This window comes from Talpa europaea (assembly GCF_964194135.1).
Source record: "Talpa europaea genome assembly, chromosome: 12".
NCBI classification, from domain to species: domain Eukaryota; kingdom Metazoa; phylum Chordata; class Mammalia; order Eulipotyphla; family Talpidae; genus Talpa; species Talpa europaea.
The window spans coordinates 10,254,972-10,276,609 of record NC_140079.1 but is presented as its reverse complement, the minus strand read 5'-3'; the positions used below and the strand labels follow the sequence as shown (position 1 = coordinate 10,276,609).

At 55.8% G+C, this 21,638-nt stretch overlaps 2 protein-coding genes across 3 annotated transcripts; one reads left to right on the top strand and one right to left on the bottom strand.

Annotated features, from left to right (window-relative positions):
• Positions 1-759: 759 nt before the first annotated feature.
• LONP1 (lon peptidase 1, mitochondrial) lies at positions 760-18,663 on the top strand (the record flags this gene model as incomplete). Of its 2 annotated transcripts, XM_084248672.1 has the most annotated exons (19): positions 787-883; positions 1,082-1,194; positions 4,149-4,237; positions 4,843-4,962; positions 5,688-5,919; positions 7,740-7,801; positions 8,330-8,459; positions 8,931-9,014; positions 9,973-10,193; positions 10,415-10,553; positions 11,404-11,582; positions 13,479-13,566; positions 13,846-13,968; positions 14,048-14,164; positions 15,910-16,050; positions 16,419-16,584; positions 17,268-17,485; positions 17,568-17,732; positions 18,487-18,663. In XM_084248672.1, the coding sequence occupies 18 exons, from the start codon at positions 1,108-1,110 to the stop codon at positions 18,661-18,663; spliced, it is 2,538 nt and encodes an 845-aa protein (XP_084104798.1). The 2 variants fall into 2 exon arrangements, with proteins under 2 accessions (XP_084104797.1, XP_084104798.1); XM_084248671.1 differs by having other exon boundaries at positions 760-1,194.
• Positions 18,664-18,932: 269 nt separating this feature from the next.
• On the bottom strand, positions 18,933-21,014 carry RPL36 (ribosomal protein L36). Its single transcript, XM_084250952.1, has 4 exons — positions 20,965-21,014; positions 20,671-20,765; positions 19,337-19,471; positions 18,933-19,066 (listed from the first exon to the last, which is right to left on the bottom strand). The coding sequence occupies exons 2-4, from the start codon at positions 20,761-20,763 to the stop codon at positions 18,977-18,979; spliced, it is 318 nt and encodes a 105-aa protein (XP_084107078.1). The 5' UTR covers positions 20,764-20,765; positions 20,965-21,014; the 3' UTR covers positions 18,933-18,976.
• Positions 21,015-21,638: the final 624 nt, after the last annotated feature.

Below are 21,638 nucleotides of genomic sequence, written 5' to 3'. Positions count from 1 at the left end.
GCGTCTTTCCAGGGTTCCGCCCAGGCTGAGCTCGAGGACCCAGTCCCCCTCAGCCCCCCGGCAGCCCCTGTCCCGAGAAGGGCGGCCCCACCGGCACAAGGACTGGGCTCTGGCCAGCAGCCAGGGCTGCAAAGTCGCCGCCGCCAAGAGCATCCACACCAGCATCTCTCCCAGGTCCCGCCGCCGCAGCAGCCCCTCAACCGCCGCGGGGTTGGCCTCACGCTTCTCCGCAGGCGCAGATTAGAGTCTGAGCATGCGCAGATTAGAGTCTGGGCATGCGCACCCCGGCGCGCGCGGCCGGGGGTCTGCGCATGCGCCCGCTGCCTCCGCACCCCCGAGCCGGGGCCACGCACCGGCCGCCCGGGGCGGGTGACACGTTGAGCATGCGCGTAGCGCCTCCCGGGAATACCGAATCCGCCGCCCGTGACGTGCCCCAGACTCTAACCATGCATGGCCTCTCACCGGGCGCCCAGGCATCTAAGCGCTGCCTAAGGCTGCCCGTGTGTTCCCAAAGCCGCGCGTGCAGCAACAGCTCTTTTTCTAGGGGTTCGGGCACTTGGCCTCAGTCCTCCACGTGAAGGGGACACCGGAAGGGGTGGACGTAATGAGGGAGCTAGGGCCCCGCCCACCCCTCAGGCCCCTCCCTCTGTTACGCGCACGCCGACTACAGACCCTGAGGCACGTGCCCGACGTCACGTGCGCTGCAGCCCGGCCCGCGGAAGTGACGCAAGTTCCGCGCGCCGCCAGGATGGCCGGGCCATGGCGTCGGGCGCAGGCTGCGTGCGGCTGTGGGGAGCTGCGCGGTGTTGGGCCTTGCGGCGGCCGCTGCTGGCCGCCGCTGGGGGCAGGGTCCCGACTGCCGCCGGAGCGTGGTTCCCCAGAGGCCGGCGGGCCTGCGACGCCTCGCCTCCCTGGGCGCTGTGGGGCCGAAGCCCCGCATCCGCGGGCCAGTGGCGGGAGCTTTGGGATGCGAACAGCCGCGGCGGGAGCGGCGGCTCATTCTCAAGCGGCGAGGATGCACCCGAGGGCGGCGCGGAAGACGGGACCACGGGCGCGGGGGGCAGCTCGGGCGGAGGGGAAGGCCCAGTCATAACGGCGCTGACGCCCATGACGATCCCGGACGTGTTCCCGCACCTACCGCTCATCGCCGTTACTCGTAACCCGGTGTTCCCGCGCTTTATCAAGATTATCGAGGTAATGAGAGCCCCGCCTTGGCCTCTGTTTCCCCATCTGTGCAAGCAGCGGTTTGAACGGAGGGATCGCCCAGCACCCTCGTGCGTCGCAATCTTTTAAGACGCGAAGCTTATTAAATGCTGGAGTTCGAATTCTTGTCTGCTCACCACTAGCTTGATGAACTGGAGACAAACTTCTCCCTCTTTCAGAGCCCTTAAGGGCAGTTGAGCCCAGTGAGCTTATGACCGCCTACTTAGAGTTCGAGTCATAGAAACCGGCACTGAGAGAGCCAGGACTATGTTGGGGCCCAACGACCCCTCTCCCTGCCCTCGGCCCCCCGGGAGATCTGCCGTACAGCTACAAGTCCCTTTGGGATCAGGAGGCTTTCCTTATTTAAACATTTCTAGATCGCTTACATGTGCCAAGTATAGTTCTAAACGTTAGAGACACAAATGAAAAGGAACAAGAAAAATCCTTGCATTTGGAATTTACACTCTAGCGAATTATGAAAGGTGATAGACAAGATTAGTAAGTAAATTATGTATTGGAAGGCAATTCCTACTACAAGTAATAGCAAGGGAAAACTTAGGAAGGTGGGAGGATGTTCTTTATTCATTAGCATAGTATTCTTGACCTCCTACCTGTAGCGGATACTAAATAGTGCAGCTACCAAATCAAACGCAAGCTCTAAGGAACTTAGGTTCCGATGAAAAGAGATTTAGCAAGAGATGATATCAGACTAAGATCATAAAGAAGGGGGAGAGGGGTGGAATAGGGTGATGTAATAGAGTGAAAGCAACAAGAATGCAAGGAACTTGAGTTTGACTTTTTAATGTAGGAAGGACCCAAATGCCTTCCATTTCCCCACTTTTTTTAGTTCCCCCAAGTGGAAACTGGAGTCCATGGAGGAGAAAGTTTATCTGTTAACTGTCAAAGCAAGGTCATACAGTGAGTCAGCCTCTGCTTCATCTCCCCTCCCTCCCTCCCTCACCATGCACACACTGCAGTCTCTGCTAAATAAATCTCAGTAATCCCTTGGAAAGGAAAAAGGCAATACCGAGGGGCAGCAGCCAGTCAGTGGGGGGAATAAAAGGAGCCTCTTTCCACCTCCTCTCCTATATTGTCAATTGGGTGAGCCAGGGCTTTTCCTTGGTGCTAAGTAGTGGTAACTCTCTGGGCACAGAGCCAGACTTTGTGGGTTCATACTCTGGCTCCATCACCCCTAGGTCTATATCTTTGGCAAGCTGTGCCTTTATCCCTCCATATTCTCATCTGCAAAATGGATATCATAATAGTGCCTCATTTCTTCAGGTTGTATGGGACATAAATGGGTTCCCATGTATAAAGGATTTAGAGCCCTGTCTGGTGCTTCCTAGGCTTTAATGGGAAACTGCTGCTGTTTCCTGTTTGGGGTACTTCTGAGATGGAGGCCTTTCTTCTGTCTTTGCCCCCACCCCCAGCAATCCTCTCTGCTCTCCTAAGCTTCTGGGGACAGGACTATTCCCACTTCTGATCTCTTCAGCCTTGTAAAGTGGCAGATGCCTCTTACCCCACCCCTCATCTCCCCCACCCCCAAGCCCAAGCAGAGAGATGATTCTTCCAGAAATTCTGCCTATCTACCCTGAGCTAGTCATGAGCGTTAAATGGGTTGGTGTGGATAGGGTGAGACTGTAACTATTTCTGTTACTTTGTAAATAACAAAAAGGGATCCTGCCAAAGGGCAGGGACAGGTGCTAAGATGCACCTGCTGTTAGCAGAGAAATGGGTAAACCTGTGGGGCCCAATGAATGTTTCTGAACTTGTTAACAAAGGTGGCTTGATGTTGTAGTTGACACTATTGGTGGCTAACTTTTCCAAATAGCTTCTCTCGATGGCCTCTGAATACAGCAAATCCTTTAAGGTTGTTTTATCATAATATTAAAGGGAAAAAGATAGCCCTTGCTGACCTTGAACAAAACAACGAATGGGAACCTGCTTTTGTTATACTTAGTTTTGCTTAAAGTTGCGGTCTCATGGATGTTAAGCGAGGACTTAATGTATAAGCCAGTGGCTCTTAATTTTTGATGGGTCATGTATACTCCTAGTGGGTGTTTCTTGTAGGGAAAACATACATTCATGTCGTCAGGAATAAATTAACACCCCTGTTGGAGAGTGAATTGAAACATTAATTCTCGGTGTGGGTATCACCTGGACCAACAGCATGGGTGTGGGTATCACCTGGGAGCTTATTTGAAATGCAGATTCCGGAGCCCCACCCACACCTGAATCAGAGACTCCTGGGGGTGGCACGCCAATCCTCTTTTTAAAAAAGTTCTCCCTGCAGTTGTGAGGCTCGCTAAAATTTGGGAGTCATTAAACTTAGTAAGATCTGGCCTGGAAAGAATTCAGTTGAGCCGTAAAGACATCTATGCAGCTTCACCTGCCCCCACCTCTGTTTCTTAGAAAATATCGTGAATCCCTACTTGCCATCGAGAATGTCCTGTGACCCTGGGACATTTGATGATTGATGAGTGGGATAGAGATGTGATTGGGAAATACTTTTAATGAAAAGTGGAGGAAATTACCCCATTTGGGGTAACTGGGTAAGCTGTATTTGAACTAGCATCATCGTTCTGACTCTGGTAAATCAGAATGGTTTAGATTTTCAAACAAAAATTTCACCACTGAAATAGCTCTTGAAATTGGAGGCTAACTCAGTTTTTGGTTCTTGCCATTTGTCCCTTTGGAGTTTTCTTTAGGAGAGGGGAGAGCCACTGAGGAGTGCCGCTAGTCCTTCTATTTATTTTTTTAATAAATAAATTGTCTTTCTTTTATTTATTTTTTTAAGTTTCAGAGATTCCGGGACCATCTTCATTAGTTTCCTGGATCAGATTAGATCATCCCCAGAGAATCATACAGAAAACACTAGAGCTGCTGTCAAAATGTCAGCTAGAAAACCTACCCTGCATTTCACTTTGGGGTCATTGTCATGCTAGGTTAAAAATAAGAAGTTGGTTGAGCTGCTAAGAAGGAAAGTCCGCCTTGCCCAGCCTTATGCCGGTGTCTTTCTAAAGAAAGATGACAAGTAAGTGTAATTTTTCCTTCACACCTTTGTTGAAGCTGCCCGGGAGTGTAGCTCACTATAAATCCGGTTTCAGAGCAGCCCTCACCGCTGACCCTTGACTTGAAAGAAACCAAGCAAGGGGACAAGGCCAAGAGCCGAGCATAGCATTTAAGTCTGGGCTGAGGACTCGGCTGCAGCTCTAGGCCTTATGCAGTCAGAATGTGGGGGGATCTTAACCTCCAGGACCCTTAATGTTAACACCCCTGGGAGCCCACTTAAGCAGAGTAGGTGGGCAAATATCGCGGCTCTGGTACCTTGGTGGTAGGAAGTACTTCCACTTCCCAGTTAAGTTACATGCTAAGCAGACTTGGTAATGGGAGTGTGGACTGGAATTAGAATTCTGTCTGCATCCCACCCCACTCCCGGCTCACTGGGCCGGGATTCACCAGTGTGCTGTCACCACTGGTGGCAGCCCTCATCCCTGGAGCCCCTGTGGGAACCATGCCGTTGCTGCTAGTTTTCAAGGCCAGTGAGGGTGTTTCTTCTCCCTGCTCCCTCTTAGCCTGAGAAGCCCACTGAGAGTCAGAGGCCCTGTCCTGATGTCGCTTTGTGTCCCTCTCCCTCAGCAACGAGTCCGACGTGGTGGAGAGCCTGGATGAAGTGTACCATACTGGGACGTTTGTCCAGATCCACGAGATGCAGGACCTTGGGGACAAGCTTCGCATGATCGTTATGGGACACAGAAGGTGAAGGGGCTGAACTCATAGGATGGGGCAGGAAGAGTGGCCCTGGGGTCGTCCTCCTGTCCCGGCACTCAGCAGGCCTTTACCGTCAGCCCTGTGTCCTTGTCATCGCAGTGACGAAGCTCAGCTGAAGATGGGGGCTGGACATGTTATCTCCGGGTTCCTGTTCTCGGAGCCCCCTTGTTAATGGGGTGAGGGTGGTCAGCAAGTAGCCCTCTCCTTTAGGCACGTTAAGCATCAGAGACAGAAAGTAGCAAGTGAGCTCACATCCCATCTCTGGGTGTCAGCCGTTCATAGCTGGGTGTGTTTTCTTCCAAGTACCCATGTCTGCATCTGCCACCAGATCCTGCTGCGCATTCGGCTTAGCAGTTGGTGGCTTTCCTCCCAGTGAGCACAGTTTCTTGTCAGCCTGTGTAGGGTTCTGGTTACTGGGTTCTGGTCTGGGTTCTGGTTACTGCTGGCTTATCCCTTATGCTTCCGACATTCACAAAGGACAGTGGGATGTTGGTGTGAGAAACAGAATGGGTCTACCTGAAGTCCAGGGGTAGCCACTAGTCTTGGGGCTCTGAGGAAGCAGCTTGGGCTCCTGTTCTGGAATCCCATAGCCTCCCTGCTGCGGTCGTTACAGGAGCCTGGGCCTGGTAGGGCCTTTAGTTATCAGCGCAGGGAGTCTCCCTTGGGGTAGGCACCACCCAGCCTCTGGCTTCATCGCTGCCTTCCTTCCCCAGGATTCATATCAACAGACAACTGGAGGTGGAGCCAGAGGAGTCTGATGCTGAAAATAAGCAGAAGCCCCGCAGGAAGCCCAAGCGAGGCAAGAAGGATGCGGAGGAGGACTCGAACACCAGGCGCCAGATGGAAGTAGTGATGGAGTCCGCCTTGGGCTCCCCTGGCGAGGTGCTCATGGTGGAAGTTGAGAATGTTGTCCACGAAGACTTCCAGGTCACGGAGGAAGTGAAAGTAAGCCAGCGTGGCTGGCCCTCGGGGCTCCATGTCCATGTTTGCACAGGGCCCCCTGCTACGGCCTGCCGCGCATTCATGTCCTCAGGGGCTGTGTGGCGTGCACGCTGCTCCTCCCAAAAGCCCGTGAAAGAAACTGGCAATGGAAGTGTAAAGGGGATTTGCTAGGCTCTTAGCCGGCCATGAAGGAGGCAGGAGTCGCACCCCGGGTCCAGCCTTCTTACTTGTGCTGGCTCCTTCCCCTCAAGCCGGGGGTAGAGCGGGAGCAGTGCCATTCACCATGACCCTGGCTGCCTGCCTGGGAAGAAACAGCCTTCTGGTCACTCTGGTCCCCAAACTGAGGCCGCTCTGCCTTCTTCACAGTGCGGTGAGCCAGCTGCCAGGTGGGGGTGGGAAATTCCAACCCTTCCCATGTGGTCGACAGGGTGGGCCGCCCTCCGTGGGTAGGAACAAAGAGGGAAGGCAAAGCTAACCAGAGGCGCCTCACACGTCACACCCCGGCTGTTGGCTTCTTGAGCGCAGCCTCGGTGTCGCGGCAGCTAGTCCTGCGGCACGGCGGTTCTGGGGCGGGTCCTGAGCTTGGTGAGAAGGTGCTGCAGTTGATTGGTGATGTCCCCACAGGCTCTTCAGGGGCTGTGGCAGGCACTTGCGTCCTTGGAACCACACTGGCCTTTGACAGCAGTGCTGTGCGGAACACTTTGGGGGTGGAAGTGCTCTGTAATTCTGCATCATCCGCGCCCTGTGGTTCTTGAGCACTTGTCTGGGACAACAGAGGAATGGAATGTCTAGTTTTATTTAAGTATAACCCCTGGGGGAGCTGTCGTGACCAGTGAGTGCTGGATTGGATGGCAGAGTGTTAGCATTACCTGTGATCTTGTGGTCAGGAAGGCAGGTGGCTGAGCATATAGACGCTGTGATAAGAAATTGGTGCTCTTAGGCCTCCCTTGTGGCCTAGAGGTTAGGTCTCAGTGCTGTCACCGCTATGGCCTGAGTTCAATCCCGGCCAGGGAGCAGCAGACTTGATACTGTCTTGCCACTGCTCCCCTCAGCAGTGTATTTTAGTAGATCCGCCCGTTGTGCTCCCCACTCTGTCTCTGGTGAATCCTCTCACCCCTTGCACTTCTGGCCTACCCCCAGTTCTTCTATGCAAAAAGAAATAAAATTTAAAAACTAACTGGGGCCCTGGGGAAGACCATGCGCTATTCCTTGCTCGCGTGGGTGGTATCCATGCACCACCACTGGCTTGTTCTTGTTCCTTCTACAAAGGTCAAGGACAAACCTGGCAACTAGAGATCAGGTGATTACACTGGAAAACCTGACCTTGGTTGTGACTGAGGTCTGGTGCCTCGGTGCCTCATGCTAGGAGCTGCTGCCTTCTGGAACCAGTGAGATGAACAGCTCATGGTCCTACCCAGGGCACGACTGACTTTACTGTGGCAGGGAGGAAAGTTGGTGGAAAACAACAACCAACCCATCCACAGTGAGGGGGGCCGGCCTCTAAGAGGGAGGGGGGTTGTCAGCTGAGCGGCCTGGTGACTCACAGGCCCATCCCCAGACAGTTCTCAGCTGAGCTAGGGAAGGGGCAGTGTCAGTTGTACGGTTAGGGCTCAGAGGAAAGGACTGAAGTGTATCACCCTCCCTTTACTTCCCTCAGACCACTTGGCCTACAGGCAGGTTCAGGTTTGACTCCTGGCCCTCTCTCCCTGTGACTGGTGAGGTCAGGCTCTGGGCCACTGAGTTCGCCTTGGCCGGGTCCCCATGGGAGGGTCTCCCCCGGGCCTCAGCCCCTCCTGATCCCTTTGGCCCTGACTCCCTGCTAGGCCCTGACTGCGGAGATTGTGAAGACCATCCGGGACATCATTGCCTTGAACCCGCTCTACAGGTTGGTCTTCACCCCTGTCAACCGCAGTGTGTGGTTGCCTGTCCCCAGCACCAGGCTGGGGTCTGTCCGTGGCTCCACAGCTGGGTTGGGGGATGCTTTCTCAGAGTGTCGGCCTGAGACATCCTTATTGAGGCTGGGGGCAGAGATTGGCAGCCCTGTCTGTGTGGAGCCTGCTTCCCTTCTGGCAGGGTGACCCTGTAATGGAGATTGGGAGTTTCTTAGTTGACTCATATTCTTTGCCTCCTTCCTGCTGACAAGAGCCTGGTTTGGGCCAGAACCTTTTTGTCCTTAGCGCGGGTGGAGGAAGGGATGCTCATGAGAAATCACTAAGGGCCTGTGGGAGGGGCTTGCGACTGGGCATGGGCGTTAGTCTCTTGATTCTAGCTTGGGCACCTCTGGTGAGACCCAGTGCTGCGGAGGGGAGGGGGACTAACCTGGGGTCCCCACGGGCTGCTGTCCAGACAGGAGTGAAGCCCTGGCTGCTATGATGCTCCCTGCACCCCCAGCTGCATCCCTTGTTCCTTTCAGGGAGTCTGTGCTGCAGATGATGCAGGCCGGCCAGAGGGTGGTGGACAACCCCATCTACCTGAGTGACATGGGTGCCGCACTGACTGGAGCTGAGTCCCATGAGCTGCAGGATGTGCTCGAAGAGACCAATGTGAGTCAGCCCCTCCCCTCCTGCCAGGCACGGACGGTTGGACCTGTGCTGCATGCCGGGCTCCTCAGGCCTGGCTGCTTGTCCTCAGCTCTGTCTTTGAGATGATTTCATGTTAGCACATGACCTTATTCAGCGTGCTTTCTCTTTTTGGCAGCCGTCTGGTATTCCACCAGGCAATGCCCCTCATTCATGGGGAGGCAGGTTTGGGTTGCTGTCAGTCTTTTGTCATTTCAAACAAGACCTCTACGAATGTCCTTGTCCATGCAACTTGTAGGCTCACAGAAGTGTGTCTGTGGAATGTGTTCCTGGGAGTGGCTGTCAGGTCAGAGCCCGTGTGCCTCTGGCATATGGTGAGGCGTGGCCTGGTCCACCTGCCTGAGTTGCACTCCTTCCGGCAGCAGCTCTCTGGGTGCCTGTGCCCCATGCCCCCACCACTTCTGACTCCCTCCCACATCTTCCCTTCCTTGGCAGATTCCCAAGCGACTGTATAAGGCCCTGTCCCTCCTCAAGAAGGAGTTTGAGCTGAGCAAGCTGCAGCAGCGCCTGGGACGGGAGGTGAGTACGGGGAGTGCTGGTTAGGAGAGGGGGTAGTACAGAAGGTTAGTCTAGTGGTGGAGCAGGGCTGCAGGAGGTGGTTCCAGTGACTGAGCCCAGAATAAAGTCTTGAGACCTCACTCCGTGGGGGTAGAGAATTACTCTGCCTTTGGAGTCCTTGGGAAAATGCTAAAAATTGGAAACCAGCCTGGGATGGGTTAAAAAGCTACACCCTCACATTCAGCCAGGTGAGGCCCACCTTCCCAAATCTGGGCAAATGCATGGATGACCTGAATTGTCAGTCACTTAGCTTTCCAGATGTGACATGCTTTTTTTCACCTAAAAATTTATTCATCATGTCTTTAATTGAAAAAACCTATAACGCTTGGTCTTTAACCAGACAGCTCTCACACAGTGCACACAACAGTGGACCTGCAGGCAGGTGCCTGGGCTACTCCTGGCTCCAAGCCCACATCCTGCAGCCCTGGGGAGCTTGGCCCTTGATAGAGAAGTGTGGGGGAACAGGCTGGCCTCACCCAGCTTTCCCTCCTTGTACGGTCATATGTCGCTTGGTGACTGGAGACATTCTGAGAAATACGTGTCCTAGGACTGCTGTGAATTGTAGTCACACAAAGCCAGGTGGTTGTGCCTACTGCACATTGGGCCTGGGGGCACAGCCTATAGGGACCCCAGTTTTGGGCTCTGTTGTTGACTAGGGCATCATTAAAGCAGCTCCTGACTGTCATCAAGCTTGAAGCACAGATATCTTCCTTCTCCTAGAATTCAGTTTTAACGTAATTTATTTCTCAGGTCTCAGTAAGGCCCGGGCTGGGGAGACTGGGTTAGAGATGGAAGATGCGTGCCGGGGCCTCTTCCCTGGTCCTGCAGAAGCTGGGGCCTGGGTTGGTCTGTGGCCCTGACCCACCTTCCTGGGACACTTGCTGGGGCACTGTCTCATTGCCTCTGCTCGGACCTCTAGGTGGAGGAGAAGATCAAGCAGACTCACCGCAAGTACCTCCTGCAAGAGCAGCTGAAGATTATCAAGAAGGAGCTGGGCCTGGAGAAGGAGGACAAGGATGCCATCGAGGAGAAGTTCCGAGAGCGGCTGAAGGAACTGGTGGTTCCCAAGCATGTCATGGACGTGGTGGACGAGGAGCTGAGCAAGCTGAGCCTGCTGGACAACCACTCCTCAGAGTTCAAGTGAGCTCCCTCGGGGGTGGGGTGGGGTGGGGTGACTGGCGCTGATCTGGGGCTGGAGCCAGGATGACTTTGGGAGGTAGTGACCAGCCCTGCGGGCAGCCCAGGACCACTGGGCAGAGTTCAGGTGATGGCGCAGTGGGTGGGCAGCGCAGACCTGGCAGCCCTTTCCCAGCAGTGGTCCTCGGCTCAGAGCTCCTTCTGCTTCATCTGTCCTGTGGCAGTGTCACCCGCAACTATCTGGACTGGCTGACATCCATGCCGTGGGGCAAGTATAGCGATGAGAACCTGGACCTGACGCGCGCCCAGGCCGTGCTGGAGGAGGACCACTATGGCATGGAGGACGTCAAGAAGCGCATCCTGGTGAGCGCCCTGTGCACCTCCCGCACAGACCCTGGGGTCCTGGGGCACAGGCTGTCCCCCACCTGGTGAGGCCGCCCTGCATATGTGGACCCGAGATTCAAGCCATCTTAAGTCCTCCCCGGGCACCTCAGTCCCTCAGCAGTGGCATGTGTCAGTGTACCCCGGGCAGGCCCTGAGAAGCAGGGTTTGCTGCGGTCTAGATTTCTTGAGTGGTGGGTGCCTCGGCTGACACCACAGACTGTTGGCCCAGACCTGCCTCCCTTTCCTGTGCTGTAGAGAACACCCAGAGTGACCCCTGGTGAATTTGCAGGTCTTGCAATATGGGAGGAGCGCAGGTGAGGAAAAACTGGTGGGGATCAGCGGGGACTGGAAGGTGGGGGTGGAGGCCCCAGCAGAGGGTGTGACGTTGCGAGCCTCCCAGGTGTCACAGGGAGTCCATGCCCCGGGCCGGCCCGCCTGCTCCAGGGGGCTTGCAGAACACAGGTGAATAAAATCATACTTGAGACAGGTAAGACAGGGATCAGGCGTGTGTGATTGAAGGTGGGTAGGCCTTGGCTGGACCCCAGAGAGAGGACTTGTCATGATCCCCAGGGTGTAGGAGGACAGGGCAGCTGTTTATGGGCCTGACTGGTCACCCAGTCACAATGGTCTCTTGGCACCTGCTTGTCCTCTCAGTGTCACATGCTGCCCCTCTCTGACCATTGCTGAATTTCAGTCAGCTCAGCCCTTCTGGAATGAGCCCTGTACCTCTCGCAGCGTGAAGGGAAGCAGGCTCACACCGCCTCCTCCAGGCAGAGCCTAGCGCTTTGTAGGAAGGGCACAGTGTCATGGCAGTGACCTCTGCCTGCAGGAGTTCATTGCTGTCAGCCAGCTCCGGGGCTCCACCCAGGGCAAGATCCTCTGCTTCTATGGTCCCCCTGGTGTCGGCAAGACCAGCATCGCCCGCTCCATCGCCCGGGCCCTGAACCGCGAGTACTTCCGTTTCAGCGTTGGGGGCATGACTGACGTGGCGGAGATCAAGGGGCATAGGTAGGCCAGCCTCTCCTCTCCTGGCCCCTGCTACCCTTCCTCTTGGACTTCATCCTTCTGTGGCTCTGCTCCTCTCCTATTTGTCAGGCTGATCTCAGTGTCTCAGCATCATGCTCCGGCTTGAGAAAGTTGCTGAAAAGTCCAGGCACTACAGACTTCAGGCCTGGCTTAGTCCAGGCACTCAGTACTGAATTAAATCCTGGCCTCTTAGCCAGGCTACTGGAGGACCCCTAAGTAGTTCTACCTTTTGTGTCCCACCCTTTCCCCGCCCCCAATCAGCTCCCACATTTCTCCCGCCAGAGTTCTGGGACTGGTGTTTGCCAGCCCTGCTTGCCCCAGTACCATGGACTGTGGAATAGAGTTGGGGGCCAGATGGTTTCCCCAGTGAGGACAGGAAGCATGCACCAATGCAATCCCAGCACCTGGCTGGGTTCTTTCTTCCCTCATCAGAACTGAGCAGTGGCCAAACCCTCTGTAAGGTCACCTGGCCTGTTCATGGCACCTTTTGTGGGGAGGGGGCAGGCAGTGGATCCCCAGGGACTGAGGCTGACACTGACTGTGAGTTTGTTGGGCGGCCCCCAGGCTGGAGTGGTGCAGGTGTGCCCTAGAGCTGCAGGGCAAGCTCTGAGGATGACAGGAGGGGGCTCTCTAACAGGGAGGGCAGAGGGAGTTCTTGCAGGTTCTTCACTCAGGGCTGAAGTTTGAGCTGGGAGGAGCAGCAGGATGAAGGTTTGGGGGGTGGAGGGAAGATGAAGGGAGGCAGAGGCCCCTACACCTCTGGTTTCAGGGATACCTGGGAGCTGTGGGCAAGGATTACTCTCCAGGGGTAAATAAGCGAAGGCAGCCTAATGTTGGGGGTGAGTAATCGAGGCAAAGGGCCCAGGAGGGCAGGGGCCAACACATGTTGTGTCGGATGTTGGTCTCAGATCCCAAAACAAGGACAGAGACCTGGCTGCTGTTATGTTGGTAGCAGCCAAACCCTCCTCTGCCCTCATCCCTTCGGGGCCCCACTTTCCTCAGGGTAAAAGCCCAAAGTTTCCTACCTGGCCCGCCCCTTCCCCTGCCTGCCCTCACCTCCTTCCCCTCCTTATTCACGCTGCCCCAGCCACATGGGCTTCCTTGCTAGTCTCCCTACACGCCAGATATGGTCCTGCCCCAGGGCCTTTGCACATTGTTCTATCTGAAAGATCTTCCCCTAACACCCACATGGCACCCCTTTGACTTTTTTGCTCAGGACCTCTAAGACAACCCTTATCCCTCAAGATTCTGCCCCCCCCCAACCCTACCCCCATGGCATTTCAGATCCCCCATCCCTGCTTTTCTTTGTAGCATATATAATGTCCTTTGTACCTCATGATTGTCTCCTTGACCAGGTTTATGGTCTGTCTTTTTGGACTTAGCTCACAAGCACAGACTTGTGCCTGGCTTGTTTCTTGTGAATTCCCACAGCCCAACCAGGGCAGAGCTAGGTTCTTGGGGAACATTCCAGAAAGAAAGTGCCAGCCTGCACCTAGTGACCCTGGTGACTGTGCTTGCTGTCCCTTAGTGAGGGGCACCTCCAGTGCCTGACTTCTCAGAGCCCCTCCTATTCTGGTGGGTCAGGTGATGCAGGCCAGCATCTGGGTAGCAGCTGCCAGTGGGGCAGGGGATGGCCAGGTCTGAGAGACCTGGCAGTGAATCTTTCCCCTCAGCACTCAGGCAGCAGTTGGAGTGACTGATGGCTCTGCAGGCCGGATTTGGCCTCCACGGTGGCCTTGTCATGTGCATTTCTCGTCTCTTCTGAGCATCCCGGAGGGCACGTGTGCACTGAATTCCTGGAGCTCTGGGCAGGCTCAGGTTGTGGGTGCGGGCAAGGCCAGGCCCTCGCGATGAGGTCCACTGTGCCCTTTCCCACAGGCGGACATATGTGGGCGCCATGCCAGGAAAGATCATCCAGTGCCTGAAGAAGACCAAGACGGAGAACCCTCTAATCCTGATAGATGAGGTGTGCGCCAGGCTGGGGGGTCGGGCCAGGGCTGGGATCAGTTGCATCAGCGGCATGGCCCACTTCCCCAAGTTAGACATGGTCCCTTGAGCCTTCCAGGCCCAGGACGCCCAGCAGCCCCGACCAGGCTGTCTGTCTGCAATGGTCCGAAGTCATTTGCTGCCCCTCTCCTGCTCCAGAGGACCCCATCCCTGACTTCTGGTCTAGGCTTCTTGGTCCCCTTGCTGAGTGGTGGGTGCAGGCAACAGGGTAAGGTAACATCACCTGCTACCCCTTCAGGTGGACAAGATCGGCCGGGGCTACCAGGGAGACCCCTCATCCGCACTGCTTGAGCTGCTGGACCCTGAGCAGAATGCCAACTTCCTGGACCACTATCTGGATGTGCCTGTGGACTTGTCCAAGGTACTTGCCCCGTCCCTTTCCCCAGCAGGGAGCGGGCAGGATGGTTTGTCCGCCGGTGTCTCACCACTGCCTCCTGCAGGTGCTGTTCATTTGCACAGCCAATGTCACCGAGACCATCCCGGAGCCGCTGAGGGACCGGATGGAGATGATCAACGTGTCGGGCTACGTGGCTCAGGAGAAGCTTGCCATTGCAGAGGTGAGGTTAGGCCCCTGCTGTGACCTGGGCTCTAGAAATACACTGAGTATTGGGCACTTAACAAGAGCTGGGGGTACAGTCCACTGTGACCCAGCTCTTAGAGCTCCCATACCAGAAGGGGAGCCTGATGAGGTAGACACAGAGTGTGTCTGTGTGATACAATGTGGGGTGTCAGGGAAACAGATGAGACTCTGGTAACTTCATGGAACAATGCCAAGTAGTGAGGCTTTGTCCCCACCAACCCGGTCTCCAGTTGTGTGTCCCACAGTTCAACTAGGTTCTGGTACTACATGGAAATAGCATCAGACCTCGGGTTTTTAAAGATTTATTTTTATTTATTTGGCATACAAGAACTGGGGTGCAGGCCAGAGGTGTGGGGGTGAGAGGATTTACCAGAGACAGAGCGGGGAACAGAACAGGCAGATTCACTGAAACACACTGCTGAGGGGAACAGCGGGCAAGACAGGAGAGGTCTGCTGCGCCATGTGGGTAGCTCCCTGGCCCAGGATTGAACTCAGGCCACAGTGGCTGGCAATAACTTGATAGCTCTGAGTCTTTAACCCCTGTGGCACCAGGGAGGTCCCCCTTGTGATCACACTTCTCTCTGGGATGCCCCATGAGCAAGAAACCACTGACAATCTCACCAGTCATGGGTCCTCAGGTCTCATGATCCCCAAATGGGCTGTCCTGAGTGGGAGCTCACCCAGGGCTCAGTCTCTGTCCATGTTTCTGGATGGGAGCCGTCTCCCGGACCAGGGAACACACATCCCATCCATTTTCCTGGGGTGTGCGTGCTCGCGCCTGACCCAGAATCAGTTCAGACCCAGTTCCCATCCTGAAAGACATTGGGCAGAGGAGACAAATTTCCTTTCTAGAAGGGACTTTTCTATTTCTGATGCAGTGTTTGCTTTTTGGAAAAGAGTTGGCTGTGTTCCTTCCCCTTGAGCCCTGTGTAGCCCTGCGAGGGGAGCTGGGCTGGCCTCAGCCTCTGTGGTCGCAGGGGTGTGGGTGTTTTCCATCATGTCCTCCGCTCAAAGCCTGGGTGGACACTTGAAGGCAGGAGGGACACCTCCAGGTTCTTGGTAGAGGATTTCCTACAGACTCCTGAAGGGACAGCAGGAGGAACTTGAGGACTCCTTAAGGCTCTGGGACCAAGGCCAGTGTTTGTGAAAAATGTAGTGACAGTGTGGCTTTCCTAAGATCAGTGCTCAGGCCTGTCTGGTCACTGCTGTGGTGTAGGAATATGCTAGACTGTGGATGACTGGAGCCTGTGACCTGCTCCTCATGCCCACCTGACGAGGGCATTGGCCATGTAATAGTCACTTATTGTGGTCTGTGTGGGCTGAGTCCAGGGGATCAGGGTGGTGTGCCTGGGGTACAGGCAGAGGGTGCATCTCAAGCAGAGGTAGGTATGGAGCCTTAAAGCAGAGGTGCTGGGTCTGGGTGTCTGCAGGCCTCAGTGCCTGCCAAGCTCTCTGCCCAGACACTAGCCTGGCCGGCTTCTCACTTTCAGTTCCTGGCTTTTCTGTCAGCTCCTGGAGCAGCTGCCTTGACACGCCCACCCACACACCTGATCTACACCGGGATGACCCTGTTCCTCCAAGAGGACAGGGCTTCCTTGTGGACCCGGGGTCCAGTATTTGATCTCCTTAGCCAGTCTCTGCGTCTCTGGAAGGCTGGGCTGGGCTCTGGGAGAGGCCTTGTACTTGACCCTGAGGCTCTGAATGTGTCCTTCTCCCTGCCAGCGGTACCTGGTGCCTCAGGCCCGCGCACTCTGTGGGCTGGACGAGAACAAGGCCAAGCTGTCATCAGATGTGCTGACCCTCCTCATCAAGCAGTACTGCCGGGAGAGCGGCGTCCGCAACCTGCAGAAGCAGGTGGAGAAGGTGAGCCTGGTGGCGGGGGCTGAACCTGACACTGACTGAATTGAGCTGGCACACAGGGAGATCAATGCTGCATGGCCCTAGGGACCTCGGAGCCACACTCACAAAGTAGATGATAGGTGCTCGGGACTGGGAGGTAGTGTTTAAAGGACAAAGATCGCTTGGAAAGATGAGAAAATTCTAGAAATGGATGATGGCAATGGTTATACAACAATGTGGAAGTTCTTAGTGTCATTAAATTGTGTACTCAGATGGGTGTGATGGAAGAAAAGGCAGTTAAGATGGTACCATGTGTGCATTTTGTCACTTTAAAAATGAAGTGAGCTGGGTCTGAGGCATGGCTCCCCTCCCCATGTCACCCTACTCCCCAGGTGTTACGGAAGTCTGCCTACAAGATTGTCAGTGGCGAGGCAGAGTCGGTGGAGGTGACACCTGAGAACCTACAGGACTTTGTGGGGAAGCCTGTGTTCACTGTAGAGCGCATGTACGACGTGACGCCGCCTGGTGTGGTCATGGGGCTGGCCTGGACCGCCATGGGTGAGCTAGCTGCCTGTGCTGGGGAAAGTGCTGGGCCATGCAGGGAAGCTCTCCAGTCCCTTCACTTGTGCCCCCTGGGAGCAGGGAGGTGGCACCTGAGCTGTTAGCTACAAATTATTGAGTAGTGTGTACAATGAGTCCCAAGAATTTCTGACTTAATGGGGGGAGGGGACTGCTAGGTGGCAGTAGCACCCAATCAGCCTTGTACTGGGGTGGGGTTGGGGGGGGTGTCTCTTATCTGAGACTGCTCTGAGGTGACCATCCAGCAAAGGCGAGCTCAGTTGCTTGGGGAGAGTGGACAGGTCACCTGTATCCAGTGATGTCGCTGGCAGCTTGCGGTACCTAAAGCCCAAGGATTGTCTTACCAGTGCTGGCAGCCTTGGGCAAGCAGGCACAGCTACAGAAGGACCTGGTGGTTTGGGCCCTATGTAAAGCGGAGGTGTGTTTCGGAAGGCTAGCCTACCGCACAGGAGCCGAGGGCGGGCCAAAGCACGAAGGCTGGCTTCGGCCATTCCCGTACCTGGCCCCGGCAGCTGGAGGTGGCTGTGGGAACAGGATGCTGAGAGCCAGGTCAGGAACAGAGAGCCAGGTCAGGAACAGGGCCCAGCAGTGAGGAGGGTGGGAGTGCAGTCTCCTGGTAATCACAGCTCCCTGGGCTCAGAATCCTCCCTCTGGTCTCCCAGGTGGCTCCACGCTGTTTGTGGAAACATCCCCAAGACGGCCACGGGACAAGGACAGCAAGGGAGACAAAGACGGGAGCTTGGAGGTGACAGGTCAGCTGGGGGAGGTAATGAAGGAGAGCGCGCGCATCGCCTACACTTTCGCCAGGGCCTTCCTGATGCAGCATGACCCCGCCAACGAGTACCTGGTGACCTCGCACATCCACCTGCACGTGCCTGAGGTGAGAACTATGACCTCCCCGCCCCCAGTCAGCCTGCTACAGCTCACTTTGGTTTGCCCATCTACCTCCCTGTCTCCCCCAGGGTGCTACCCCCAAGGATGGCCCTAGTGCTGGCTGCACCATCGTCACGGCCCTGCTTTCCCTGGCCATGGACCAGCCTGTACGGCAAAACCTGGCTATGACAGGCGAGGTCTCCCTTACAGGCAAAATCCTGCCAGTGGGCGGCATCAAGGAAAAGACCATTGCAGTGAGTGTTCCAGATCCTTCACCATACCGGGGCCGGCTTTTGGGTGGGTCTAGGCCTGCACTATTGCACCATCAGGTGACAGGCCAGTTTCATAGATGGGGGGAAATGAAGCCAGTGGGTATGGAATTTGAACCCAGGCTGCCTGTCCTACCTGCACCCTCCACAGGTCCCTTTGAATCCTTGGAGAACATTCTAGGCTTATCCCTGATGGTGCCATCTCCTCCTTTAAGGGTGGGGCTTCCTTTACCTTTGAGTCTAGCAGGAGCAGAACAGACTGGAGGGGATGGAGCTGAGGGCCATTTGGTCCTGTCTCTTACAGGGCACTCCAGAGCTTGCAGAGCTGTGCCTGCCCCTCAGTTGTCAGGGTTCCCACCTATGTCTAGCTCTTGGTAGAGCCCTGTTACCTCCTCCTTCCCCTAACTCATCCCATCTCAGCACACCCTAAACCTGACCACACCCCCAATAATTACCTATAAAGCTGCCTCACCTTCCTGGGGCTGGGTGGTGGGGATGTTAGTGTTAGGTTTTTCAAATGTACTCAGTATCCATCTTCAATTGCAATGCACTTTGGGGGGGGGGGCAGACCTCTAAATGTAAAGCTGTGATTTCAGATAACGACATACTTAAACACAAGGAAAGGGTGGGCTCCATCTAGAACAGTCCACCTACCCAGCAGCGAGGTTATCTCTGGCTTCTGAGACACTTGCAGTGGAACCTGCCTCTTGCTGACTTGCTGTTATTGTCCCCCGCCCAGGCCAAGCGTGCTGGAGTGACTTGTGTCATCCTGCCAGCTGAGAACAAGAAGGACTTCTATGACCTTGCTGCCTTCATCACGGATGGCTTGGAGGTGCATTTTGTGGAGCACTACAGGGAGGTCTTCAACATAGCTTTCTCCCAAGAGCGGGCAGAGGCCCTGGTTGTGGAGCGGTGATGGCAGCCAGTGGGACCAGCCTGGGCTGAGACTATAGCAGGGCAGGGACTCTGGGAGCTGAGCCATCAGGAAACCCCCCAGTGGCCTAGAACCCAAGGACTTCAATTATGGATTGATTACCGAGTACGGAGCATTTGAACTATATATAATTATGATTAAAACCATTTCCAGTACTGCTTGTCCGTTTGCTTCTGTGCCTACAACCACAAGAAGGGTGAGCCTGGGGGTTGGACAGGCCAACCTCCCAATGCAGCAGAGGACTCCAAGTTTCTGCAAATATTTTATTTGTGCATATTGGGAGGTGGGAGGGTTGTTAGTCTTTCTTGGCAGCTGCCTTCCTCATGGCAGCCAGGACATTGCTCAACTCCTCTCTCTTCCTCTTGGCGCGGATGTGTGTCCCCACCTGCCAAGTAAGGAGGGTGTCAGGCTGAGGACTTCAACTCCTACCCTGCCCCTACCAGACTGCCTGAGTGTCCTGCCATCCGTCAAAACCCTGGTGTGATGCTACATACATTTCAGGCGTTCAGCCTTGTAGTTTTACATCCGTTCACAGCAACACAAAACTAGTTTCCGCTCTCCGCCATACACCTAATTTGCCCTCCTCCCACATCACCTGGTCTCCACTATTGCTCTCATAATTTAAGGCTTTTTGTTTTCAAGTTCTGCCACCTACCCTTTTCTTGATGAACTTGAGGGCCCGCTTGTCTTTGGAGACCTTGAGCAACTCCATGGCGCGCCTCTCATAGGGGGCAAAGCCACACACCTCCCGGATCATGTCCCGCACGAACTTGGTGTGCTTGGTGAGGCGCTGTGCAGGCAAAGGGAGGGGTTCTGAGTGAGATGCTCTGATGCTGAGACACCCCTGGGTCATGCAGTTGTCTCTGGTACAACAAAAACAGGACTCTTCCCCATGCAGAGTCCCACTCTTATCAACATGGCCTGTCATGCCCGGCCCTCTGCCCAGGCTGATCCCTGGGCCCAGAATCCTCACCTCCCACTGAGCAAGAGCCAGGACACCATTAAGTCAGAGCTGCTCTTTTTCCCGCGCATAAGAACTAGGGTGTAGATGAGAGGTACACGGGGTGAGGGGATTCACCAGAGACAGAGTGGGGAGCAGAACAGGCAGACTGACTGAAATACACTGAGGGGAGCAGCGGGTGAGTCAAGAGAGGTCTGCTGCACCATGTGGGTTGCTCCCTGGCCAGGGATCGAACTCGTGCTGCAGAGACTGGAGATAGCTTGATAATGCTAAGACTAACCCCTGCACCTCCAGGGAGGCCCGGTAGGGACTTTAAAAAAATTATTTATGCATACAAGAACTGGGGTACAGGCCAGAGGTATGGGGGGGGTGAGAGGATTCACAAGTCAGAGTGGGGGTAGAACAGGCCGATCCACTGAAATACACTGCTGAGGGGAGCAGCGGGTGAGACAGGAGAGGTCTGCTGCGCCCTGTGGGTAGCTCCCTGCCCGGGGATCGAACTCAGGTCGTAGCTGTGACAGCGCTGAGACTAACCCCTAGGCCACAGGGAGGCCCCAAGTCAGGGATGCTTAATGAAGGCGCCCACCAACCCCAACGAACGTCTAAGTCCTCAACCTTTCTCCTCCACACTCCAACCCGACCCAGCTCCCCCGGCCCACTGACCCAACACCCGGTCACACGCCAGCGCCCTCTCCCGCCCGCGCTGCTCCTGTCCAGCCGCGACCCCGCCGGCGGCGAGGGCCCAGAAGTGCCGGCCGCCGGGGTGGGCGTCTCACTGGCCGTGCTCCCCAGTCTGCCACGCCCCGCCCGCGCTCCGGGACCCCCCGCCCGCGCTCCGGGACCCCCGCCCGCGCTCCGGACCCCCCGCCCGCGCTCCGGGAACCCCGCCCGCGCTCCGGGACCCCCCGCCCGCGCTCCGGGACCCCCCGCCCGCGCTCCCCTCGGCGCTCCCGCGCACGGAGCCCATGCCCGTGCCTTCCGCCCGGAACGCCCCCCACCCCCCTCTCCAGGAGACCCCCGGTACTCACGCCGCGGCGGCGGCTGTGTCTCGGCTTGCTCACGTTCTTTGTCACCTTGTGGCCCTTGTTGAGGCCCACGGCCATGGGGTAGCGCAGAGCCATGGCTGCGGACCGGGGGAGAAGGGACGATGAGTTCCGCCCGGTCCCCGCGGCTCAGAACCCCGCGCCCCGGCTTCCCCGAGCCCCCTCCCTGCCCCCAGCCACCCCTCCGACTCCCTCCCTGCCCCCAGCCATCCCTCCGAGTCGCAGCAACATCCCGGGAGAAGGATGGCAGTAGATATTACACACGCGGGGATCACTAACCTGCTGCTGTGGAATGGCCGCCGCTGCGGAGAGGCCGGCGCCGCGCGGAACTCTGGGATATCTACCCTCCGCGGCAGGTGAGGCCGAGACGCAGGAATGACGCGCGCCCTCTGGCGGCTGGAGGCGTCCCAGCGGCCTCCTGAGCATGCGCGAAAGGTTCCTGTGCCTGCGCGTCTATCAGCCTTGGTGGGCAGGGCCGTGGCTCTGCCCTTCCCTGTGTGTTGACAACTTGAATCCTACCTCTGCTGCTTGCTGGCTACAAATCCCACCTTGGTTGCTAACTGGCTGCCTCTACGCCAGTTGCCTCCCAGTACCTAAGTAAATATTTATAGGATAGGAACAATAATAGTCCCCATCCCAACTGAACAAGATATAATGGTATCCTGCGCAAAATAAAACTTCCATAAATGGAAGGAGAGACTGTATTCACAAAACCCGTGTTACAGTAATATTGCTATAATTGCCATTGTTCTATTTTATTATTACTGTTGTTAATCTCTTACTGTAGCTACCTCATCAATTGAACTGTATTATAGATATGTATGCTTTGGAAAAACCTGCATGTATAGAGTTCAGTACTATCTGCAGTTTCAGACATCTACTGGGGGTCTTGAAACTTGTCCCCGCAGGTGAGAGGGGAACTAATGTATTGGTTTCACTACATGTAGGCCAAG

Excerpts from the sequence above, each read along its gene's own strand:
- RPL36 (XM_084250952.1), bottom strand. The coding sequence starts at position 20,763 with ATGGCTCTGCGCTACCCCATGGCCGTGGGCCTCAACAAGGGCCACAAG. Across the intron at positions 19,472-20,670 it reads GACACAGCCGCCGCCGCGGC|CGCCTCACCAAGCACACCAA; the intron begins GTGAGTACCGGG and ends TTGCCTGCACAG. Across the intron at positions 19,067-19,336 it reads TCAAGTTCATCAAGAAAAGG|GTGGGGACACACATCCGCGC; the intron begins GTAGGTGGCAGA and ends CTTACTTGGCAG.